At 50.5% G+C, this 23,253-nt stretch overlaps 1 protein-coding gene across 3 annotated transcripts; it reads right to left on the bottom strand.

Annotated features, from left to right (window-relative positions):
* Nucleotides 1-707: 707 nt before the first annotated feature.
* CSPG5 (chondroitin sulfate proteoglycan 5) lies at nucleotides 708-17,655 on the bottom strand. Of its 3 annotated transcripts, none has more exons than XM_030811907.1 (5): nucleotides 17,383-17,655; nucleotides 15,630-16,725; nucleotides 11,470-11,658; nucleotides 7,841-7,997; nucleotides 708-1,230 (listed from the first exon to the last, which is right to left on the bottom strand). In XM_030811907.1, exons 1-5 carry the CDS (start codon nucleotides 17,477-17,479, stop codon nucleotides 1,069-1,071), a joined length of 1,701 nt encoding a protein of 566 aa, XP_030667767.1. In that variant the 5' UTR covers nucleotides 17,480-17,655; the 3' UTR covers nucleotides 708-1,068. The 3 variants fall into 3 exon arrangements, with proteins under 3 accessions (XP_030667767.1, XP_030667768.1, XP_030667769.1); XM_030811908.1 differs by having other exon boundaries at nucleotides 7,922-7,997; nucleotides 17,383-17,642; XM_030811909.1 differs by lacking the exon at nucleotides 17,383-17,655 and adding an exon at nucleotides 17,044-17,060.
* Nucleotides 17,656-23,253: the final 5,598 nt, after the last annotated feature.

Genomic DNA, 23,253 nt, shown 5'->3' with positions numbered 1-23,253 from the left:
TTCGTGCTGTTTAAGTCACCCAGTCTGTGGTATTTTGTTGTGATAGCCTAAGCAGACAAACACACAGAACATTTCTGATATTTCAAACATGTTTAAATATACATCTTTGCCAGCCTGGCCAACACAGTGAAACCCTGTCTCTTCTAAAAATACAAAAATTAGCCAGGCATGGTGGCACACACCTGTAGTCCCAGCTACTTGGGAGGCTGAGGCAATGAGAATCACTTGAACCTGGGAGGTGGAGGTTGCATTGAGCCGAGATCGCACCACTGCACTCCAGCTTGGGCAACAGAGTGAGACTCTTGTCTCAAAAAATAAATAAATAAATAAATACAAATAAATATACATCTTTGGCCAGGTGCGGTGGTTCACACTTGTAATTCCAGCACTTTAGGAGGCTGAGGTGAAAGATTGCTTGAGCCCAGGAGTTTGAGACTAGCCTGGGCAACATAGTGAGACCCTGCCTTTCCAAAAAAATTTATAAATTAGCCAGGTGTGGTGGCTTGCACCTGTAGTCCCAGATACTCAGAATGCTGAGGTGGGAGGATCACTTGAGCTGGGGAGGTCAAGGCTGCAGTGAGCCTTGCACTCCAGCCTGGGTGACAGAGTGAGATTCCACCTCAAAATAAATAAATAAATAAACAAACATCTTCAATGAAGGTTACTCAACTCAAACTTAAAGTGGACACAATGACTAAGAAAATGAATAACTTTTTAAAAAGTTTTATTTCAAGAACTTTGTTTTTTACTGGTATTTCAAAAAAAGGTGGGTCAAAGTACAAAAAAAAGTCAGTTGAATAACAGCACAGGTTTAGAAATCACAGCAGCAGAAGCAATGTACAGACAGCACAGACAAAACAACCCAATGTATGCAATTCTGTTCAGTTTCTTTGCTTATTTTAAGTATTTTTTTTGCCTCCTGTACAAAATACATAAAAGCATGCCATGAGATCAGAAAAAGAAGAGTTTAACAAATGGTTACAAGAAATAGACTCTGTACAAGAGGAGATAATGTTTCTTCCCCTACCCCCCACCCACTACCCCCGCTTCCTCTCTTCTTGCTCTGCTTTAGGTTAAATTATTCTGAAGACAGTTCACATCTAAGTCAGCCTGGTCACCTTTGCCACCCTCAAGTTTGGGCGACATGGAGTTCTGGATGTTAAATGACTCCTCCTCTTTCAGGCAGGACTTGAGAGCCTCCTGGATTTTGTGGGGAGCACTAGGATCATCCTGGAAGAGGGAAAAAGTTGGAGGGGGGGAGACAATGCATACAGCAATCAAATAATAATATCAGGTTTTTCTATCTGGTTGAAGGAAGCATCACTGAAACAAGGAAAAAGCTCCAAGACTTGAATGAACTAAAAGGAACCAAAGTAACTCATTAGCAGCAACTTTTTAGGAAAGTCATCCTTACAAGCAATGGCCAGGCAGAGAGGAAAACTTGACAGTAATCAGTTTACAAATAACTTTAATTTGGGCCATGTCCAAGGTTTTCTCTTGGACAGAGACTGGGGAGAAAGAGTCCCTTGGCCCAGGTGCCTCTATAGCCTCATGTGTTGATGAGCTCTGCGGGGCCTGCTGAGCCTGGCCTTCCTCTGGCCTTCCATCCTGTTGAGTTTTGCTTTCACAAAGATGTCTTGGTCAGGGAACATGTCTCATCAGTGTATACAGTGGGATAGTGCATAGGACTGGTAAAGTGCAGAATTGCTCCTGGCTATGCTAGGGGCCTCTCTCCCCATAGTAAGAGCATCTCCTCTGACTAGAGGTCAAAGATGTGTCAGCCTCTCATTGTCACAAGTGAACCTGCTAAAAGATGCTAGCTAAAAAGGTATGTCCTCAATCCAAGCCCGAATGAGCCTGGCTGCCTCAATGGCTTGCCACACTCTGCATCACATGATATTTGCACTGCTGATTCTAATGTAATAATCCATGTATATTGTCTGTGACAAGGCAGCCCTGTGACAAGCTCCCTCTGACAAACTCCTGAACCTGAGCTGAATTTGCATTTTATGTATTTATGTATTTATTTATGTATTTATTTATTTATTTTTGAGACAGAGTCTCGCTCTGTCACCCAGGCCAGAGTACAGTAGTGTGATTTCAGCTCACTGCAATCTTGAACCTCTTGGGTTCAAGGGATTCTCGTGCCTCAGTCTCCCCAGAACCTGGGATTATAGGCGCTCGTGACCATGCCCAGCTAACTTGTATTTTCAGTAGAGATAGGGTTTCACCATGTTGGCCAGGCTGGTCTCAAACTCCTGGCCTCAAGGGATCCACCCACCTCAGCCTCCCACAGTGCTGGGATTACAGGTGTGAGCCACCGTGCCAGCCTGAATTTGCCTTTTAAAGGTTCTTAGGAAGCTCACACTAGCACATAGTCCTCCAGGTCTACATTCTGCACGTTCAGAGAACTTCTGCAGCAACTCTTGCTTTACTCATTTCCTTTAGGACCACCTAAGGGGAATATACCCAGTGCAATTCAGTGGGCCTTAGTTCTTCCCCTGGTGCCCCAAATAGCTGTTGTAAGTGCTTGGAACTCTGCTGACGGAAGAGGGTGGGTAATCATTAAGGCAGATTCATGGATGGCAAGAAGGTAGAAAGTGTCCTAATCTGACCAGCTAGCTAAGGCCATTCTTGCTTTAATCACTACCAAAATTCAAGATTACCATAATGCTTAAGGACCAGAGCGTTCTCCACAGAAGTCTGGTGAGCCCTCGTCTGTGCTGTCTGCTACCGACTTTGACCCATAACAGAACTAGGTTATGGAAGTGATGAGTTGGAAAGAAAGTAGGGAGAGACCCCGGGCTTTCCATGGTGCTTGTACACACAGGACACCGGGGCGTCCATGAGTTCTGTGCATATGGAAATCACTGCCAGCTGTCCACTGTCCACAGCCTCACTCGGTGCTTCTCCAGAGGCCCAGATTAAGGAGGACAATTTAGTAGAGTTTCAAAGACTTCATACATGATTTATAGACAGGGGAACACATGTTTCTTGTTCCAATGAGACAAGAACAAGAAAATGAACTTCATAGAGTACTGAGGCAGATGTCAGGCAAGGCAGCTGCACACAGCACGTGTGGCCAGTTGAGTGGTCGATCACTGCTTAGAATCACAAAACACCGTGCAGTGACATAAATGTCCATCTCCTGAGACGGAAAGATCTCCATCATACACTGATTGAAAAAAAGTAAGGGGTAGAACATATGTATAGCAAAATCTCATTTATGTTTTAAAAATATATAGGTGTGTGTGTATGTGTGTATATATATATATACACACACGTGTGTACTTTACGGAGAGGGAGGTGGGGGTGAAGTAGAGCTGCACTTTTTTATTTCGTGTACTTCTGTACTGTTGGGGGAAACCATGGGCATGAAAGCTTGAGAGCTGAGCTATAAGTATCCTAGGTAGGATGGACTTTGAATCACACTAAAATCTAGAACAGGACGAGAGGACCTATACTCACCTCTCCTCTTACAAGGATACAACTTGCTTTTATGTCTTTCAAGATAACCTCCCACCCTCAACTCCTTCATCACATATTCTTTGGGGGCATACAGGGGTACAGAAACATTCTCATGATGTGAAGAAAAGTGGACCAAGTGATTCCTCACAGACCCGGTTCTCAGAGCTCTGATGCCATGAAGGTGGGCTCCCAGATTAAACCTGACCCCTTGAGGGCTCATGGGGTCTGGATTAGAAAACTGCCTTCTGAATCCCAGCACTTTGGGAGGCCGAGGCGGGCGGATCACGAGGTCAGGAGATCGAGACCACGGTGAAACTCCGTCTCTACTAAAAATACAAAAAATTAGCCGGGCGTGGTGGCGGGCGCCTGTAGTCCCAGCTACACGGAGAGGCTGAGGCAGGAGAATGGCGTGAACCCGGGAGGCGGAGCTTGCAGTGAGCCAAGATTGCGCCACTGCACTCCAGCCTGGGTGACAGAGCGAGACTCCGTCTCAAAAAAAAAAAAAAAAAAAAAGAAAGAAAAGAAAACTGCCTTCTGAGCCAAGGGATGGAAGAAGCATATCCCAAAAGCAAGAGATATGCAAACAGTGCTATTAGACAAGCTGAATACCTCCAACAAACACAACAGGCAAAGGAATGTCTACACCAAGATGGGGCTCTCCTAACCCAGGTGTTTACTCCAGGACTTGATCCTATTAAGCCAAGGGTAGCTGAATTCCACTGCAGGTCCAACTGCCTTTGACTTAACAGAAGTACCTCACCACAAGGGAGCTGGATCAACATCTGGCATAAGTTCCTAGGAACCACCGTGGACTCACTGCTCCCAGCGTTTAACCCCAGCAATATGGGCACCCTTCAACCCAGGGGTCATGTGGGTTCAGGCCTGGCCAGAGGCAAACATCCATTGGAAGAGGGTGGGCAGTCAGTGCTTTAACAAATACATGCAAGAGGAGAGTCTGGAAAGTAAGAAAGAGCTAAATAGGAAAAAAAAAAAAAAAGCACAGGAACATCAATGGAGAAATCCTAGGAATAAACTGAAATCCCGGAAGGTCTGTCAAATCTTAGCACAACCCAAGTTACCCACATGGTCTCCACAGCACTGTTGTGGGGACCATCAGGGCAGCCCAGTGTTGGGGCAGCTGCCCTGGGTTTCTGGTGGCTTCATTCACGCCGTGCTCCTGGAGCACGGGCAGCTTCCTACGTTCTCCATGCCTCCTGACACACCCTTCAAGGCTGGTTGCTCAGCTACGCAAGACACTCACACAGACTCAGCCTAAGGCCCACCAGCTACAGAGCCACACATCAGCCTGAGGGCAGAGAGGAGCAGAGGAGGGAAAGAGGTGCCACTGGCACAGATACCAGCCACTGACCCTTCCCCGTCACAGGCCCAAAGCCCCAGACTTTTTTGTTTGCAATCTTTTCAGAGTGTGGCTGGTAGAGGTAATTGCAACAGTGTAGGAAAATGACCTGCTCAATCTATTTTACGTATGTAAAAGAAATAATACCTCGATGAAAATAAATAAAACTCTCCAAAATTTTAGAGAAAACCAATACTAGCAAGGAGTTTGGGGGTGGGGAGAAACCACGAGGCAGGCTGGACTCTGGCGCCCCCTCGTCTCTCCTCCCGGCTCATCTGGAGGATTTCTCACTCTCCCCGGCTGGCACCCCTTGCAGGCAGTCAGTGTGGCGGCTGCAGCAGTGAGCAGGGCTTCACTTCACAAACAAGTGGCAACCGTGTTTATCGGCAATGCCCACAAGATCTTGAATATGACTAAGTTTGACCTTTGAGTGAATTAGAGATGAAGGTAGAAAATCCACCAGTACATTCCCTGCTGGATAGGAGAGTCACCCCTCACATCCACAGTGCTTTCAGAGAGGAGAGGATGATGTCCCCTTGGGCACAAGCTGACGGAAGGACACCAGCCTCAATCTCCTTGAAGTCTGGGTATTTGGTTAAAATAAAAAAAGGCACCAGCCTCAAGATCCAAGAGGAGCCAGGAGAGAACCAGAGCCAGATCTTGCTGCTTCCTAAGGGATGGCTTCAGTGCTGCCCTGGCCACCCCATCACCCTGTCTCAGGCAGAGCCCACCATGGCTGACCACCCTCACCCACCCCGTGGCTGACCCCCAAGCCCCATGCTAGATCACCACTGCCTGTGGCCAACCACCCACTGTGGCCGACCACCACCCTCCCATGGCTGACCACCCCCTGCTCTGCTGTTTTCAAGGCTTGCCATCTTCTGAACTAAGGGTCAGTGGCAGCGTTCAGGTACAAAAGCCTCACTTTCCACAAAGCTGGATCAGCCAAGAACAAGAAACCTTCGCACTGGCTGTGTAGCCAAGCCCTCCAAGAGGAGCTCTTTCTTTTCCCCCTCTGGGAAGAGGAAAGGTGTCTGAAGCTGTGGTATCCGAAACACAAGGGTCAGACACTTTCCTAAGGACCCCTGCACTCTGTCAAGCAGAGTGGGGGGACTCTGTCCAACCGTGGACAGTGAACATGCTGACTACAGGAGCTCCCGTCCTGGCAGACCTGCTGCCATCTGCAGGATGGCAGATCGGCCAGTGGAACTGAGAGCCCCCGTAGCCCACCATCACTCACTAGTATTCAGCAAGTGGTGACTGTGTGCATGTTACTGCAGAGGGCGGGATAATGTGCTCACTGAGACTCTGTCCTGCCCTCAGGATGCCTACATCTCTGTGGGTTGATGAACGTGGTGACCAATCTTAGAGTTTATAAGACATAGTGTTTCCTTGGTTATAATGTTCATCTTGACCTTACTTGTTGTATCTTGGTACATACCAAGTGAAATAATCTGTTCTTTTTCTACCCTTTACATCAAAGACTTTAAAAAATTATCCTAAGTTTACCTCTTTCATTTCATATTTAAATTCACCCATTTACTTCTCCTCTACCAGGCCAAGATTTCCTGTTCTGGGGTTTTGTGAATGAGGCCACACATTTACTCTTATTCTCTCTTCCCTGTTCTGGGGCTGCAATTTCCCCATCTATAAAAGGAAGAAGGCCAGGCATGGTAGCTCACACCTGTAATCCCAACACTTTGGGAGGCTACGGCAGGAAGATCACTTGAGCCCAGGAGTTTCAGAACAGCCTGGGCAACATGGCAAAACCTCAACTTTACAAAAGTTAAAATAATTAGCCAGGTGTGGTGGCACATGCCTGTAGTCCTAGCAACTCAGGAGGCTGAGGCAGGGGTATCGCTTGAGCCCAGAAGTCCAGGTCTACACTGTGTAATGTGGTAGCATTAACTACCTTTTAAGAGCTCTACAGCTGCAAGTGGCTAGTGGCTATTGTAGTAGACAGAGCAGATATAGAACACTTCCATTTCACAGAAAGTTCCACTGGACAATGTTGGTCTAGATTGCTGAGGCCCCTGTGAGGTCTGACACTCTATGGTCCATGATTTCTAAGAACTTCTTCTAAATTTCCTCTTAAAGTCCATTGCTTCAGTCTGAAGTCTCAGTTTAACTTGCTTATCTGTATAATAATCTGTGTAAAAATGAATTTATCTTGAAGTATAGAGCCTGCATTATATAGAGAATTCTAGGATTTGGATGTGTCATGATTTGAGATTTGGATGGTTTCTGCCTTGTTTTTGAAATTCTCTCTAGTATTTTACTGGTTAGTCTAATCCAGGCAATACACTAGGCCAGGGTCTTCAGAAAATGGTCTATTGGGATCTTTTATTGGATTTCAGCTGATATTTATAAGCCCATACTCCTAAGAACAGGATTACTCCTGGACTTAAGGCTCTGCCAGTGTTTTGTTTTCAGGCCTTGGCCTTAACCAGCTGTGTATAACCCTGCCAGTTCTTAGGATCCTCAAATAGCAGCAAGGACACAGAAGTCTTTCCACCCATCCCAAAGAGCAACCACCGTTTGCTTAACTGACCATCATGAAATTCCCTAGCAGTGAAAGCAGAGCCTTTCTCCTTGATATAGAAAATAAGACAATAATCAGACTTCTAAAGCGTAGATGAAGCTAAAAATCATGAGTAATCCTAGAAAAAGATCTTCTCAGCCAGGCAGGTGGCTCACGCCTATAATCCTAGCACTTTAGGAGCCTGAGGCAGGAAGACCACTTGAGGCCAGGAGTTCGAGACCAGCCTGGGCAACACAGTGAGACCTCATCTCTACAAAAAATTTAAAAAAGAAAAAGACCTTTTGTATTGAAAATTCTGCTTGTCAAATAAGTGATACACCATCAAGTGCTTATTCCCACCTTTGCTGCCCAACCCAGTTGCCCTAGGCTGACCTCCAGAGCTCTCTGGGGATTTCATACTCTGAAATAGACATCAGACATGGGCCGGGGGCCAAAGCATGCATAAGAGGAGAGATGTGAATAAAACAAGTTACCTGACAGATAACGTTATCATAGTGAGCCAAGGCACGGGCATGGGGGGAGGAGGTACGGGGAGTGTTGCAAAGTTTCCTTACATTTGGGTGAGAGCCCTCGGCAATGGTGGAGAGGGAGAAGTTATCATTGTGGAGCTCAGATGGGGTCCGGAATTTGCTGGTTAGGAGAGAAGAGTGAAGGAAAAATGTAAGTGAAATAATCACAGCAAAACATGACAATGTCTCAGCTTCTGGATCAAATACTGTATTTCAGCTGGGCATGGTGGCCCACGCCTGTAATCCTAGCACTTTGGGAGGCTATGGCAGGCAGATCACTCGAGGTCAGGAGTTTCAGATTAGCTTGGCCAACATGGTGAAACCCCATCTCTACTAAAAATACAAAAATTAGCTGGGCATGGTGGCAGGCGCCTGTAATCCCAGCTACTTGGGAGGCTGAGGCAGGAGAATTGTTTGAACCCGGGAGGCGGAGGTTGCAGGGAGCCAAGATCGTGCCACTGTACTCCAGCCTGGCCGACAGAGCAAGACTCCGTCTCAAAAAAAAAAAAATTACAGAAAAAAACAAACAAACAAAAATACTGTATTTCTTTCTTTATTAAAAAAAATTATTTTAAATTTTATTGATAAGTGCAGAACTGTACCTGGTGCTGGTTATCGGTTTTTAAAGGCTTTTCTTTTCTTTTTTTTTTTGAGACAGGGTCTCACTCTGTTGCCCAGGCTTGAGTGCAGTGGCACAATCACAGCTCACTGCAGCCTTGACCTCCTGGGCTCAAGTGATCTTTTCACCTCAGCCTCCCAAATAGCTGGGACTACAGGTGCATGCCACCATGCCCAGGTAATTTTTGTATTTTTTGTAGAGATGGGGTTTGACCATGTTGCCCAGGCTGATCTTGAACTCCTGAGCTCAAGCAATCTGCCTGCCTCAGCCTCCCCAAAGTGTTAGGATTACAGGTGTGAGCCATTGCGCCCAGCCAAATACTGTATTTCATCAAATGCCATGGATTATCTTTTTTTTTTTTAATTTTACTTTAAGTTCTGGGATATAAGTGCAGAACATGTCGGTGTGTTATACAGGTTTATGTGTGTCATGGTAGTTGGCTGCACCTATCAACCCCTCATCTAGGTTTTAAGCCCCACATGCATTATCTATTTGTCCTAATGCTCTCCCTTCCCTCTCCCAGATTATCTTAAAACAATTTTTTTTTTTTTTGGTAAAGATGAGGTCTTGCTATGTTGGTCAGGCTGGACTCGAACCCTTGGGCTCAGGTGGTATTCCTGCTTTGGCCTCCCAAAGTCTTGGGATTACAGGCATGAGTCACAGCATCCAGCCAAATGCCATGGATTGTAATAAGATGCACCATTATTTGATGTACCATTAAGAAAAAATAAAAACACTTCCACCACTTAAACCATCATCCAATACTTTCTTATCACCTAGAGCTTTTTTTTTTTTTTTTTTTTTTTTTGAGACAGAGGACAGAGTCTTGCTCTGTTGCCCAGGCTGGAGTGCAGTGGCACAATCTCGGCTCACTGCAACCTCCATCTCCTGGGTTCAGGCATTATCTGGCTCAGCCTCCCGAGTAGCTGGGATTACAGGCGTGCGCCACCACGCCCAGCTATTTTTTGTATTTTTAGTAGAGACGGGGTTTCACCATCTTGGCCAGGCTGGTCTTGAACTCCTGACCTCGTGATCCACCCATGGTGATCCACCTGCCTTGGCCTCCCAAAGCGCTGGGATTACAGGCATGAGCCACCGCGCCCAACCGAGCTTTTCTTACATACTTGAAGTAGTTCATTTAGACTTTAGATAAGGGACTGACAACAATATGAACAGCTAGGAACCCATTTGTGCATGCCAGGGAATTACAACTACATCATAACTACCATGTGGCCAACAGTGATCATAAGAAGCCAGTGGCTGGGCAAGGTGGTGCATGCCTGTAGTCACAGTTATTTGGGAGGCTGAGGTGGAAGGATCACTTGAGCCCAGGAGTTCAAAGCCACCCTGGGTAACATAGTGAGACCCTGTCTCAATTAAATAAAAAAAAAAAAAAAGATGCCAGTGATTGTAAGACACAATCCAATTTCAGAGATGTTAATATGTGGGGGAAAAAAGGTATGTTTTAGAATAAATAAATTATGGCAGTATCTGCAGTGCACCAGGCACATGTCACACCATCAAAGCAGTAACCAGGCTTGGGAAAGAAAGAAGGCATGTGGAGAAACAAGAGGGCCATGCTCTGTGAAAAACACAGGGCTGGCTAGAGGAGGAGGCCCTAGAATAGGGTCCTGCATCTGGCCTCAGCTCTTGCTTCTCCACTGCCCTGGCTGTTGTTCCTTTCTCTCCCCCATCCTCATCAGCAGCTGCCGTGATTGAAGCAGTCCCATCTCCTGCCCCCTGGATACCCCTGCTCACCCACCCCCTTGGTGTAGGCATGAGGAGCCAGGGGTCCAGGACCGTGTCTTTCTGGAGTGATCACGTGTGTAGATGCAGCCCGCCTCAGTGCACAGGCACAATGGAGAGGCCCTGCCAGCCCCGCGGCGGTTAGCTGAAAGGCTGCAGAGAGCTGCTGGCATCTGTACATTGCGTGAGTCTACCCAGCAAAGGAGCAACAGATGGTGTTTTGTCCTTTTCCCAGGACCCAGGGAAAGTCCTTCAGTCACATTCTCTAGGGGGACTCTCAGGTCAAGGGGAGGGGGATTAATGGGGCAACAGGTTGAAAGGGAAGTGGGGGCAGTTCTGCATAAATTGTCTCTGGGGTCCCAAGGAAGCTGAACTCCAATCTCCCTTTTGTGACTCCTGTGACACTTCCAAAAGGTTTTCTAACTTTGCTTAGTAATAGGAGTAATTTTCTCACAGCATATAAAGTCACATCCGAGTGTTCAAGGCATGGGCTTAAAGGCAAAAACATGTTGATTCTCACATGCACACAACAGTCACTGCTTTGCTAAGGGAAGAGCTGAAATAAGATTCTACATCCCATATGGCCCTTAAAATCCACTGTAGAGGAAGTTATCCCTAGTTCTCCCCACATATTCTACTCAGGAGAGGTAAAGAGGATTTCCTTAAGTTCCTTGCACTTCTGATTGGACACAGGCTTGACTAGCTTTCAAAAAGCAATGCAGTGTGGTGCTAAATAAACCCTTTCTCCTCAGTGTTCACCGAGGAGGAGCTGGTTTTGGGTGACAGATGTGAAGGAGATGGAGTTCCTCCACGCAGAATTGTGAAAGAAATCTCGCACTGGCTGCTGGCTGTCACAATCCAGGGAAGAAGGGGTCTATCAGGCAGGTGGGCAGACTGAGTAACTTACCTGGGGACTAGAGGAGGAGTAGCTACATGCTGGCTCCCTTTTTCAAAGCAGGCTCTCAGATGCCTAGGGCAGGGTTTTGGGAAAGCTGCTGGACAGTGGCAGTGTGCCACAGGGGCTTCACCTATGCTGCAGCTCCAGCACATTTTATATAGGAACAGATGAGCCTGGGTGAATCTTTAGCACAGACAAAACAGCTGGGAATGGAGCACAGGTGCCAGAAACCCTCACGACAAAGTCCCTGGATCAGTTGGAGGGGTGCAGCAGGGTTGGGGGGCCTCCCACACCCTGACCTGGGTGGATGGGTGAGTGACACAGACTCACTTGGTCCTACGCAGCTTGGTATTCTCAGTCTTGAGCAGGTAGAGCTTCTTGGCAAAGAACACCGTCATCATGAAGAGCAGGAGCAGGACGAGAGCGGCTGAGCCCACGGCCACACACATCACCTGGAAGTCGGTGATGATGGACTCGCAGCGCATCCCCTTGTGCCAGATGTAGTCCTGCGTGTTGCACCTGCAGCAGCGACATTGAGAAACCGTGGCGATGGAGCAGGCAGCCACGGCCACAGTAACGGCCTGGGCCCTGACCCCAACACCTATCTCCACAGCCTCTTCCTAAGGCCATCTAGAGGAACTGTAATGCTCCGAATCTGCACAGACCTCAGAGCTGGTGTGATCGCCCCTGCCTTTACAACCATTCTGTGAAGTGGGCCAGGGAGCTCTGAGGTCTGTGATATAAATGAGGTAACCGAGCTGTAGAGAAACTGAGTGAACTGGTCAAAGTTCTCTGACTGCTAAGTGACCGAAGAGGGAAGGGAATCCTGGTCTTCTGCTGTGCAGCCTCAATGAAGACACCAACAGGATCCTCTCAGGCCTCTCCCTGCCCTGGGCTCTGGGTGAAAGAAAGATGAAAAGCAAGAGGAATAAGAGCTACAGCTACAAAGTCCCAGGACCTGCCCTGCACATGCAAACCTATCTTGCTGCTTTGCAGTCCCACCTAGTTCACGTGGCTGAGAAGACACCTAAAAATAAGGAAGTGACAGACAAGGACAAACAGAAAGATGGATGTAGATTCTTCTATTTCTGCAGTCCCCCCAAGTTCTGCCCCTAAAGCTCCCTATCCTAGTACTATGAGAACTGTCATGCAAGCACAGTGAGAATCAACCCTCTGGGTGGGTTTTAGTCTTTTTGTTGAGTGACTTTCTCCTGCCCTTGGGGACATTCCCAGGCTCCAACTCTTCCAATGACATTGCTGTTTCCATGGGAACCAGGCTGCTTCAAAGCGGAAAGATGTGGAAGGATACAGAGGCAGGCAAAGGAGGGAGGACATGAACCTCAGGGTGAATAACAGACAAGAGAAAGGGGTCCAGAAATGGGGAAATTATGCACCAGAGAACTGGTTACTCCACATCTAGAATAGGGTGGGGAGACATGGCTAGCAAGAAATTATTTGTTTTCCAACTGAGCCTCTGCCGTCATGGGGAGGCTATCTGTTTGAGGTTGCCAGAGAATGCAGACCCCTGTAAGTGGGGCCTCTACCCTAGTGTTCTAGAGAAGTTCCACCACAGCTCTGCTCATTTCCCTGCAGTGGGTCAGGGCGACAGAGACAAAGGCACACTGCAGTCTGCAACCAATGGCTCAGCAGTCTCCTGTGAGTGGAATGCAAAAATAGTTTTCAAGCCGTGGCCAGGCCTGGGTGTACACAGCCAGGGGAGGAATCTGGTAGGGAGGCCTGAATGTGATCCTGGGATGGAAGCTAAGCCAGGGGAACTGGAGTGGACACGTGGAGGAGCCCTTGTGAGGCAGTGAGAGGCTGGTAGACCCATGCTAGCAGAGCCATGTAGCTTAGTGAGGAAGATAATCTTATTCTTCTACTTGGGAATTTTCTGAGAGTTCCAGGAGATTCTGGGGACTTTTACAGCTCTCTAGAGGCAGCAAGGGCTCCAAATTTCATACTATTATGGGGAGTTCACTTGGAAGGTGAAAATCCCAGGCCTCCAATAGGATGAAAGATGATGATTTTGTGGAGAGGTTGCACAGCCCCCAGGCTGAAATCATCACTATAGTCCCCCAAACTGAATTTTGAGGAGCAAAATCACAGGGTTTCCTCATATTTCTGGTAGCCCTTAACTGGCAAGTTAGTTTATTGCCACATTTTCTTTTTAAAAATAAAATTGCTACAATTTCTTAATCACAGTACCTCCTTCTGGCAATGGCTGGACCACTCCAAGAAATGTGTGGTCACGTCCTATGAGTGACCCTAATGTCATGACTATTTATAATAAAGAACTTCGGCCGGGCGTGGTAGCTCACGCCTGTAATCCCAGCACTTTGGGAGGCCGAGGCGGGCAGATCACGAGGTCAGGTGATCGAAACCACCCTGGCTAACACAGTGAAATCCCCTCTCTACTAAAAATACAAAAAATTATCTGGGCGTGGTGGCGGGCGCCTGTAGTCCCAGCTACTTGGGAGGCTGAGGCAGGAGAATGGCGTGAACCTGGGAGGCGGAGCTTATAGTGAGTCGAGATCGCGCCACTGAACTCCAGCCTGGGCGACAGAGCGAGACTCCGTCTCAAAAAACAACAACAACAAAAAAAGAACTTCATAGAAAGAAACTGGAACTTAAGTTACAATGCCAAGGACAAAATACTCATTGCTTTCTACATGTTATTCTCTGATTACTACATCAAGACCTAAGGAACTTGAATTCTTCATATACTTGCAGAACGAACAAGAACAAGAAGGGTGGAGAATGACACTTGAAAAAGAGATACCTGGCCGGGCGTGGTGGCTCACGCCTGTAATCCCAGCACTTTGAGAGGCTGAGGTGGGCGGATCACTTGAGGTCAGGAGTTTGAGACCAGCCTGGCCAATATGGTGAAACCCCATCCCTACTAAAAATAAAAAGAGACACAGAGATGACAGAAATGCTCCACCTAGGACTAATGGAGACAACCCTCAAAGGAGTCTGAGGGCTCTACTCCACTTCTACAGCCTGTAAAGGATGGAGACAAGCAAATCACCTGATCACCCCAACCGGGGATTCTTCCGAAATCAGGCTGCAAGCTCTCCAGCAAGTTAAATACCTCACTGTGAGGACAGTTCCTAAGAGTGAGGTGAGTAGAGTAATTACTGATGAGCTGCAGACAATGCCCTTAAGAAAACTAAACTCTGAGTCTTTAAAAGGATTATGGATTTGATATACCAAGGTAGACAAACATCAAAGTAGAAAGAAAAAAGCCACCTCCCAAAGTCAAGAAACACCCGCACATCTGCAATTCGAAGACTCTCAGCTTGATTTTATCTGCGTGAGTGGCTACATTTTGGGGTCTGTTTCCAAGAAGATCCTCCCTTTTGAGTCTGCATGCCTACATCCCTTCCAGGGAACTGGCCCCTTCTCCCACCGTGCACAAGGCATGGAGCGGTGTTCAACAGTTGTCTTTATCCCACAGAGTAGGTTTATGGGCCTACCCCTCTCACCAGTACCACCAGAACTCTCCAGCAAACACCCCTCAACCCAGCCCTCTTTCCAAAACTCTTAAAGAAGTCCCTTCATTTTGCTTTGTTTTTTTTTGTTTGTTTGTTTGTTTTTGTTTTTGAGACAGAGTTTCGCTCTTGCTGCCCAGGCTAGAGTGCAACGGCGCAATCTCGGCTCACCGCAACCTCCACCTCCCGGATTCAAGCAATTCTGCCTCAGCCTCCCAAGTAGCTGGGATTACAGGCATGTGACACCACACCCGGCTAAATTTTTTATGTTTTTAGTAGAGACAGAGTTTCTCCATGTTGGTCAGGCTGGTCTCGAATTCCCAACCTCAGGTGATCTGCCTGCCTCGGCTTCCCAAAGTGTTGGGATTACAGGCGTGAGCCACCACGCCTGGCCTCATTTTGCCTTTGTAATTGAGGGTTTGGGTAAGGACACAATACACAGAGGAAAGACATACTCTTATTTCTGAGGAACCTCTCCTAGTGATAAGGTCACAGGAAGTGCATTTTACCAAGTAATTCTGTAGAAGAAGCCTGAGTGAACATTTCTCCACCTGGGAATCCTGCAACTGTACAATCTCTTGCAAGTTGTGCCTGTCACGCTGCCCTCTGTTTTTTGTTTGTTTGTTTTTGTTTTTGTTTTTTTTTGAGATGGAGTTTCACTCTGTTACCCAGGCTGGAGTGCAGTGGCACAATCTCGGCTCACTGCAACCTCCACCCTCCGGGTTCAAATGATTCTCCTTCTTCAGCCTCCTGAGTAGCTAGGACTACAGGCGCCTGCCGCCGCGCCCGGCTAAATTTTTGTATTTTTAGTAGAGATGGGGTTTCACTATCTTGGCCAGGCTGGTTTTGAACTCCTGACCTCGTGATCCACCCGCCTCGGCCTCCCAAAGTGCTGGGATTACAGGCGTGAGCCACCGCGCCCGGCTACGCTGCCCTCTGTTGAGTCGGCCTCACATACACTCTTCAGTGTCTCTATGCACCTGCCTGCCATGCCCTTACCTGCAGAAGGCCCCTATGTTCTCCACCAGGTAGCACTGGCCGCCATTGTGACAGTAACTTGGGAAGAGGTCGCACACTGACCGGCAGGAGCCGTTATGCCGCACAAAGCCACTGCGGCACTCAGTGCCATTTTCACTGGAGGCCAGGTCCCTGCCTGGCTCTCCTGGGCGGGGCCTGAGGGCGATGCTGCTGCCAGGGACCGACCCCAGAGTGTGCTGTGGAGGGACAGCATGCCACCGACTGGTGGGCTGGCCTGTCCCGGGCCCCAGACCAGGCTTCCCAGTGGGCACTAGAAGCTCATTTTCATCTTCTAGGTCTCCACCTCCTACTGCATCTTTGTCATCCTCCTCTTCCTCCTCCTCTTCATCCAAGTCATCATAAAAGGATGTGGTGGGGTAGAAATCAGATTCATCAAAGGGGGTGAAATCATCGTATAAGTCAAGCAGGCTCCAGGAAGGGGTCTCTCCCTCAGTATCAGGGTGGTTCTCTGAGGTTCCTGGTGACCCTGGGAAGCTCCCCAGGTCTGCGCCACGACCCTCACCATCCAATCCTTCGAAGTAGTCGATATCAATGATATCTGATGCTGGTTGGGGCTCCAGGGTGCCCTGAAATGGGTAAGTCGGCTCTGGCCCTTGAGGGTCGGGTGTGCTGCCCCCCAGGTTCAGCCAAACCTCCAAGGGGCTCTCCTTGGGGAGTTCAGAAGCTGGGCTCAGCTTGTCGCCAGGGGTGGGGGAGGGTGGCCCGCTTGCCTCTGTAGCCTCAGGAATGGCAGGGGGCATGATTGACTGCCCGAGGACCTCGTGGGGAGCCTGGAGCGTAGCTGGAAGTGCCTGGGCATCGCCGCTGCCCGCCTCTGCGGTCACTCCTCCCAGGCCTGGGCTGTCAGCCTCCAGCCAGGCGGTGCCGGTCACCGCAGCCGACGCCTGCAGCACCTCTTCTGGCCCGGCCAGCTCGCCGCCGGGCGCCATCCACGACGCCTCATCTTCCCCAGCCGCTGGTGGGCCGGCTTCTTCCCGCGTGTCGTTGGCACGCGGCTCCCACGCCGGGCTGCCCTTCACCAGCTCTTCGGCCTCAGCCGCGCTGCCCGCCTCACGCGCTGCGGGCGGGAGGGCGAGGGGCGGGGCGTCAGGGCGGCGCGCTGGGGAGCCCTGGAGCCCCGGCCCGCCCCGGTCAGGACCGCTCGCCTAGACCTGGTCAACCCAGTCCCGGCCACCCGCAGACCCCACTGCCCCAGTGTGACCCCAACCACCCGGCACCTCTAAGCCCCGTCCCGGAGTCTGCCCCCAAGCCCAGGATCACACCCCGCCCAACGCCTCGTGGCTCGGTCCCGCCCGACCTGCCCCGCCGTCTGAAGAGCCGGGCCAGGGCGGCCCCCAGCTCGGCCCACCCATCAGTCTCACCCTCGGGAACCCACCCTGAGCCGCGTCCACAGGCGCCCTCCCTCAGCTCCAGGTCCCGCCCCGAAGTCTCACCCTCAGGCCCCGCCCTGGCCCCGCCTCCGGCCCCGCCCCCGGCCCGCACCGCTGCCCGCGCGCTCGGGTCCCGGCTACCCCCACCAGGGTCGGCCCCCACCGGGGTCGGCCTTCCCCGGACCCCCAACGCCTCCTGGGACCCTTCCGCCGCCCGGCCGCGGCCAGGCGGTGCCCCGCCCCCTTGCCACAGCTCACAGCTCCACCTGTCCCCGCCGCCAGCGGGACCCCTGCCCTGGGTGGGGCGCGAGGGCCGCGGGGGTCCCGGGCGCAGTCATACCTACCCGGCACGGCCCCAGAGGCCAGGACCAGCGCGGCCCCCAGAAGCAGCAGCAGTGGCGGCGGCCCCCGGCCCGGGCCCCCGCCCCCGGCTCGCCCCATGGCGCGGCGCCCCGACCGCTGTCTGCGGTCCGCCCGGCTGGCTGCGCCCTCGGCTCGCCCGGCCGCCGCGCCTCCCGCCCGTTCTGCGGCCGCCTCAGCCCACGATGGGCAGCGCAAGGAGCCGCATGCCGCCGCCGCCGTCCGCCGCTGTCCCCGGCGCGCCGCGCCTCCCCGCCTCCCGCGCCGCCGCTGCCGCCGCTGCGCTCAGCGCCGCCCTCACCCCGCCCGCCGCGCCGGCCCCGCCGCACGTAGCGCTGACGCCGGCCCCTCGGTCAGCCTGCCAGGGGAACAGACAGACCCCCTCGCTGGGGACTAGGAGACACACGGACGGGGAGCGCGGGGCAGGCGCACGGCGCGGCGTTAGGCGGCAGGTGCACGGGCGGGAGACCTGTGGGATAGGGCCACAGTCCCGCCCCAGGTGAACAGGCGGCACGGGGCCCCGACCCGGAGGAACCCACCCGCCACGCGGCAAGCACGGAGGCGGGGACGTCGCGGGCCCAGATACCCGCAGGGTCGGGGCGGGGCTCAGAAGAGCCGCAGGGGGCGGAAGCACGAGCCCCCACTGTGGAAACATGCCAGGCCCGGGGCGCATGGAGACTCTCGGATTCTGCACCAATCCCGTGTTCCGGGCGGGAAGGCTCTCAGGGAGGTCTCCGGGTTTCCACGAGGGAGGGGCGGGCGTTGGCAGAGCCTGGCAAGGGGGCGAAGCCGACGGCCCAGGCTCTAATCGGATCAGATCTAATCCGTTCGCAGCCAAAGCCACTAGCCCAGATCTCGCACAGCCAGGCCCGCCAGAACGCATCCCGGGAGCAAGGGGTAAGACCCTCCCTGGGACTGCGGCTACCTCGCCTTCCTTCTAGTCCCCTCCAGCCTGGGGAGCGGCCTTTAATCCTGGTCCCTTCTCCGGGATACGTCGTCCCCCAGGTGTCTCAGACCACCAAAACTCAGGTTCCTGGGTAGACCAGTGGGGTCTAGATCCCCAGCCGGGCACACATGGACGCCTGGCTTTAGAGTGATCTGTGGGGCCCATTCACAGCTTCAGGGCTCACAGGGCAACCCAAGACCGCTCACCAGGAGGTCTGCTTAGTCGGGAGGAGGAACCGCAACCTAGTCACTTAGTTTATTCCCCCAAACCGACCGTCTACCCCTTAATGTGTTACTCACCCAAATGACAGTTCAGGGTATCAGCCCAAGGAGATAGGACAACTCCAGTATTTAAGAGACGGTCCCATTTCTTTCTTAGAGGACCAAATAAGTGACCAAGATAGAGATTCCATCTCCTAATCTTTCTTATACATATCTCCAGATGGAGTTGCCTTGGTTCAAAACCTGTTTCTCAGCAGAACTATGGCTGCAGCCTACTTGCCTAGCCTAGCGTCTCCACCTCTCCTGCCTGTTAAACTCCTCATGCCAGAAAAGCTCAGTTCTTATCACCTTTCCCTCTATGAAGCCTCCTCAGCAGTTACACTTATGCCCGCCATCTCATCTTATCTACAGTTATTCCTCATCGGACTGCAAGGCACTTGAGTGCACAGGGCTGGTAACAGAGGGAGGCTCCATATCAGACAGGCATAAATGAACGAATGGCAACCACCCACACCCATCCCAGAACTGTGGTCTGGAGCTCCTTGAAAAAAGGGGTAAGGCTCTTTTTTTTTTTTGAGACGGAGTCTTGCTCTGTCCCCCAGGCTAGAGTGCAGTGGCACGATCTCGGCTCACTGCAAGCTCCGCCTCCTGGGGTTCACGCCATTCTCCTGCCTCAGCCTCCCGAGTAGCTGGGACTACAGGCGCCCGCCAACACGCCCAGCTAATTTTTTGTATTTTTAGTAGAGACGGGGTTTCACCGTGTTAGCCAGGATGGTCTCGATCTCCTGACCTCGTGATCCGCCTGCCTCGGCCTCCCAAAGTGCTGGGATTACAGGCTTGAGCCACCGCGCCCGGCCAAGGCTCTTTCTTAGTTTCATGCCGCCTCTGGGGACCAAGTAAAACATGTTTGAAACAATAGCCTTCTTTAAACAGGGGACCATGTAGGGCTTTGCACTCACCTCTCGGCCACAGAGGCAGCAACACATCCTTAACTGCCTCCAACCCATCTCTGCTTCCCTTGTGTGCAGCTTAACTCCTGTCAGCTTTTACTGTATGTAGACTCTCTGTGTTCCTTTGCTTATTTCCTCAACTCAGGTTGTGGCTGTCAGAGCGGCCTACCTCCTCCTTCCCTTCCTGAGGCCGGTCTGTGTGGGAAGGCCTCATGGATGGGTTCCTTGATGTCTGGGGCATGACAACCACTCACACGTTTTCAACAGGGTTTGATGGAGGAAGTTCTCCCACTCATTTAAAATATATTTTGTTAACTATTTAAGTATCTTCTTCTTCCCTTTCCTGGAGATGAAGTCTGCTTACACTTCCTTCAATTTGGAATTTTTTTTTTTTTTGAGACGGAGTTACACTTCCTTCAAGTTGGAATTTTTTTTTTTTTGAGACGGAGTCTCGCTCTGTTGCCCAGACTGGAGTGCAGTGGTGTGATATTGACTCACTACAACCTCTGCTTCCTGGGTTCTAGTGACTCTCTGCCTCAGCCTCCCGAGTAGCTGGGATTACAGGCATGCCACACCTGGCTAATTTTGTATTTTTTGTAGAGACGGGGTTTCTCCATGTTGGCTCAGGCTGGTCTCGAACTCCAGGCCTCAGGTGATCCGCCCGCCTTGGCCTCCCAAAGTGCTGGGATTGCAGGCATAAGCCACCCCGGCCCAACTTGGGATTTTAAATCAATTGTTGCCATTCAGTTTCATTCTGATCTTCCCTAGTGGATCTCACTAGCAGTTTGAGAACTGAGCATAGCACACTTGGTTGGGTACCACCTCCACAAGATGAATGGGAAAACTCAGTCAGTGGAATGTGATGGGAAGGGCAGGATTCAGCTGCAGTGTGACTTTGAGTTAGCAACCTGTCTCTCATATGTGAAAGTGCTTGGTAACCAGAGTGTCAAATGAGTATTTCTTCTGAGCACAAGACTGTGGCAGGGTAGAGAAGAGATAGAAGATGTGGGAACCACAGAGTGAACGAAAGGGAAACTGACGTCCTTATATCCATGTCCCCATATTTATGTCTCTTGCATCTGGGCATCAGGGATGTTTTATGTGGCAACAGTTTCTTCATGCCTCTGAAGTTCTTACTGGGTTGGCAGCCTGCCTCCAGAGCTCAGGTAGGCTCAAGATCCATTGCCATGAATGCAGCCAGCCTCCAACTGCATGAAAAGCCCCTGGCTTGACCACGGGGCTGCAGTCCAGAGGAGTGCTCCAATTGCTATGGCTGGGGGTGTAGCTGTGTGGACTGGAAGTTCCTGGCTTTAAGTCCTCAGTATTAACCACTAACATTGATGTGGTTTGGATGTTTTATTCCCTCCAAATCTCATGCTGAAATGTGACGTCCAGTGTTGGACGTGGGCCTAGTGGGAGGTGTTTGGGTCATGGGGTGGACTCCTCATGAATGGCTTGGTGCTGGAGGTAATGAGTTCTTGCTTCATGGGTTCATGTGAGATTTGGTTGTTTACATGAACCTAGTACCTCCTCTCTCTCTCACTCCTGCTCTCACCATGTGATGCTGGCTCCCCTTTGTCTTCCACCAAGATTGTAAGCTTCCTGAGGCCCTGACTGGAAGCAGAAGCTGGCTCTGTGTTGTGTACAGCCTGCAGAACTGTTAGCCAAACACACTTTTCCTTATAAATTACCCAATCTCAGGTATTCTTTCTTTTATAGCAACACAAAAAGGCTAACACAAATATATTTTTTAGTTTTCCTTGTGCTAATTTGCCTTATTCTTCACAATCACACTACAAATATCTTGTCAGTCCTATTTTACACATCTGCAAACTGAGAGAATTAGCAATTTTGTCCAAGAGTATGCTAATGAAGTGGTAAGGACAGGATTTGAACTAAGACCCTGATTCCAAACCCTTTCATTTTAATACGGAGGCTTTTCATTTCTGCTTGAGAAGAGGAATCAGGACACAGAGGTAGACCATCAATTGGCAGAACAGAGGACCTCCCTCCTCCCCTCCCCAACTCTCCCACCTTCACTTCGCCATTTAAGAAATAATGCCATGATCTCTTAGCAGGGAACACAGCAACAAGACCAGACTCCTGGTTCTAGGCTGCATGGCAATCTGCTCTGTGACCATTTTACGTGATGTGCCTCTTTACACCATCACCAGAAAGGGAAGGGCTAAGAGGTAGGGGGTCTCAGTTCTTTGTGCTGACCACCACCTCTGCACTGCAGAAAACTCTGGATTCTCAGTTGAGCAAGTGCTGTCATCTAAGGACATCACAACCTGAAGGTGGTAATCTTGTTCAGGCAATGGGTCTGCAAACAGATTGGAAAGGCCTCTTGAATTTCATTACTCCAAAGCCAAACCAGCTGGGAGAAAGCCACATGGCACAAGCAAACACAGGGCCTCACCATGTGGAACAACTTTTTTTTTTTTTTTTTGGAGACAGAGTTTCGCTCTTGTTGCCCAGGCTGGAGTGTAATGGCATGATCTCGGATCATGCAACCTCCACCTGCCGGGTGGAGCGATTTTCCTGCCTCAGGCTCCCGAGTAGCTGGGATTACAGGCATGCACCACCATACCGCTAATTTTGTATTTTTAGTGGAGACGGGGTTTCGCCATGTTGGCCAGGCTGGTCTTGAACTCCTGACCTCAGGTGATCTGCCCGGCTGGGCCTCCCAAAGTGCTGGGATTACAGGTGTGAGCCCACCACGCCCAGTCAAGCAACTATGTTTATCTGCAGAAGAGACCTGCTGCCTCAGCAGGTGACCTAAGCACTTCTTGGGCATCCTGTAGCTACTGTGGAATAAGCTGACTGTAAACAGGGATGCCACAGGAAACCCATCCATGTCTGAACCAAACCAGACACATCCATCAGCCTGTGCCGATTTGGTTGGACCCACCTTCTATCACCTGCTCAGTTCTGAAACTGCTACAGAAATCTGCTAGGGAGGATCAGAATGAAACTGAGTGGCTATCACCATCCAAGACTGCTGCCACTTCCTTACATTCTTCTGGACCAACTGCCCCAAGAGGGCACCTTAGATGGTAGATTACCACAGAACCAGAGCAGGAGCCATTTTCCTTGTCACTTGTCTGAAGGTGGTTGTCACACTGTATTAAGGCATGGCTATTTTCCAGAGGGGCGGTGGGAGTTATCTCCCCTGAAGGGTAAAGTTGCTGTCAGAATTAGTCAACTGGCTGCCCTCTATAGGTTAAAAGCGCATGGAAGGCCTTTGGGGGCAGTGGTAGTAAAGATGACTACAATTCTGCATGGCAGGCAGGGGTTCCTTAAGAATTGCAACACGGCTGGAACAGGAATTGGTGGTCCTAGAGCTAGCTAGCTAGCTACAGCTGGTTTTGGAACCTCTGTTTAGGTTGATTCATAGCACCTTCTCTATCCCTTTAGTCACCCTTTGTGTATGATAGTCTTGCCTCAACTTTGTCCCAAGGACTTCAGGATCACATGTTTCCTAATGGCCAGAGTGCTGGCAAACCTAAAAACAAGCCACAGGGAAATGAAGCTGGGGGGAGGAGCTGTTCACAAGAAGATCCAACAAAGGAGGTTTGGGCCTGAAGGCAGGTAGCACTTCCTTCAGGGATATACCTTTGCATCCCATTCTGAGATGACCTCCTTAAATGGAGATAATCCATCAACAGGGGATTGAGGGTGCTTTCACACTGTTTCCAGGAAGACATCCCCCTTTAACAGAAGCAAAAGAACTGTAGA

This window comes from Nomascus leucogenys, chromosome 4 (assembly GCF_006542625.1).
Source record: "Nomascus leucogenys isolate Asia chromosome 4, Asia_NLE_v1, whole genome shotgun sequence".
Taxonomy (NCBI): Eukaryota; Metazoa; Chordata; class Mammalia; order Primates; family Hylobatidae; genus Nomascus; species Nomascus leucogenys.
The sequence above is the reverse complement of the archived record's forward strand: the minus strand, read 5'-3'. Positions and strand labels throughout refer to the sequence as shown.

Bases quoted from the DNA above. Each gene is read 5' to 3' on its own strand.
- CSPG5 (XM_030811907.1), bottom strand. From the start codon at position 17,479: ATGGGGCGAGCCGGGGGCGGGGGCCCGGGCCGGGGGCCGCCGCCACTG. The intron at 7,998-11,469 runs GTGAGTCTGTGT...TCTCCTAACCAG, and splicing joins ACCAAGCTGCGTAGGACCAA to CAAATTCCGGACCCCATCTG. The intron at 1,231-7,840 runs GTAACTTGTTTT...TCCCTCTTCCAG, and splicing joins ATGATAACGTTATCTGTCAG to GATGATCCTAGTGCTCCCCA.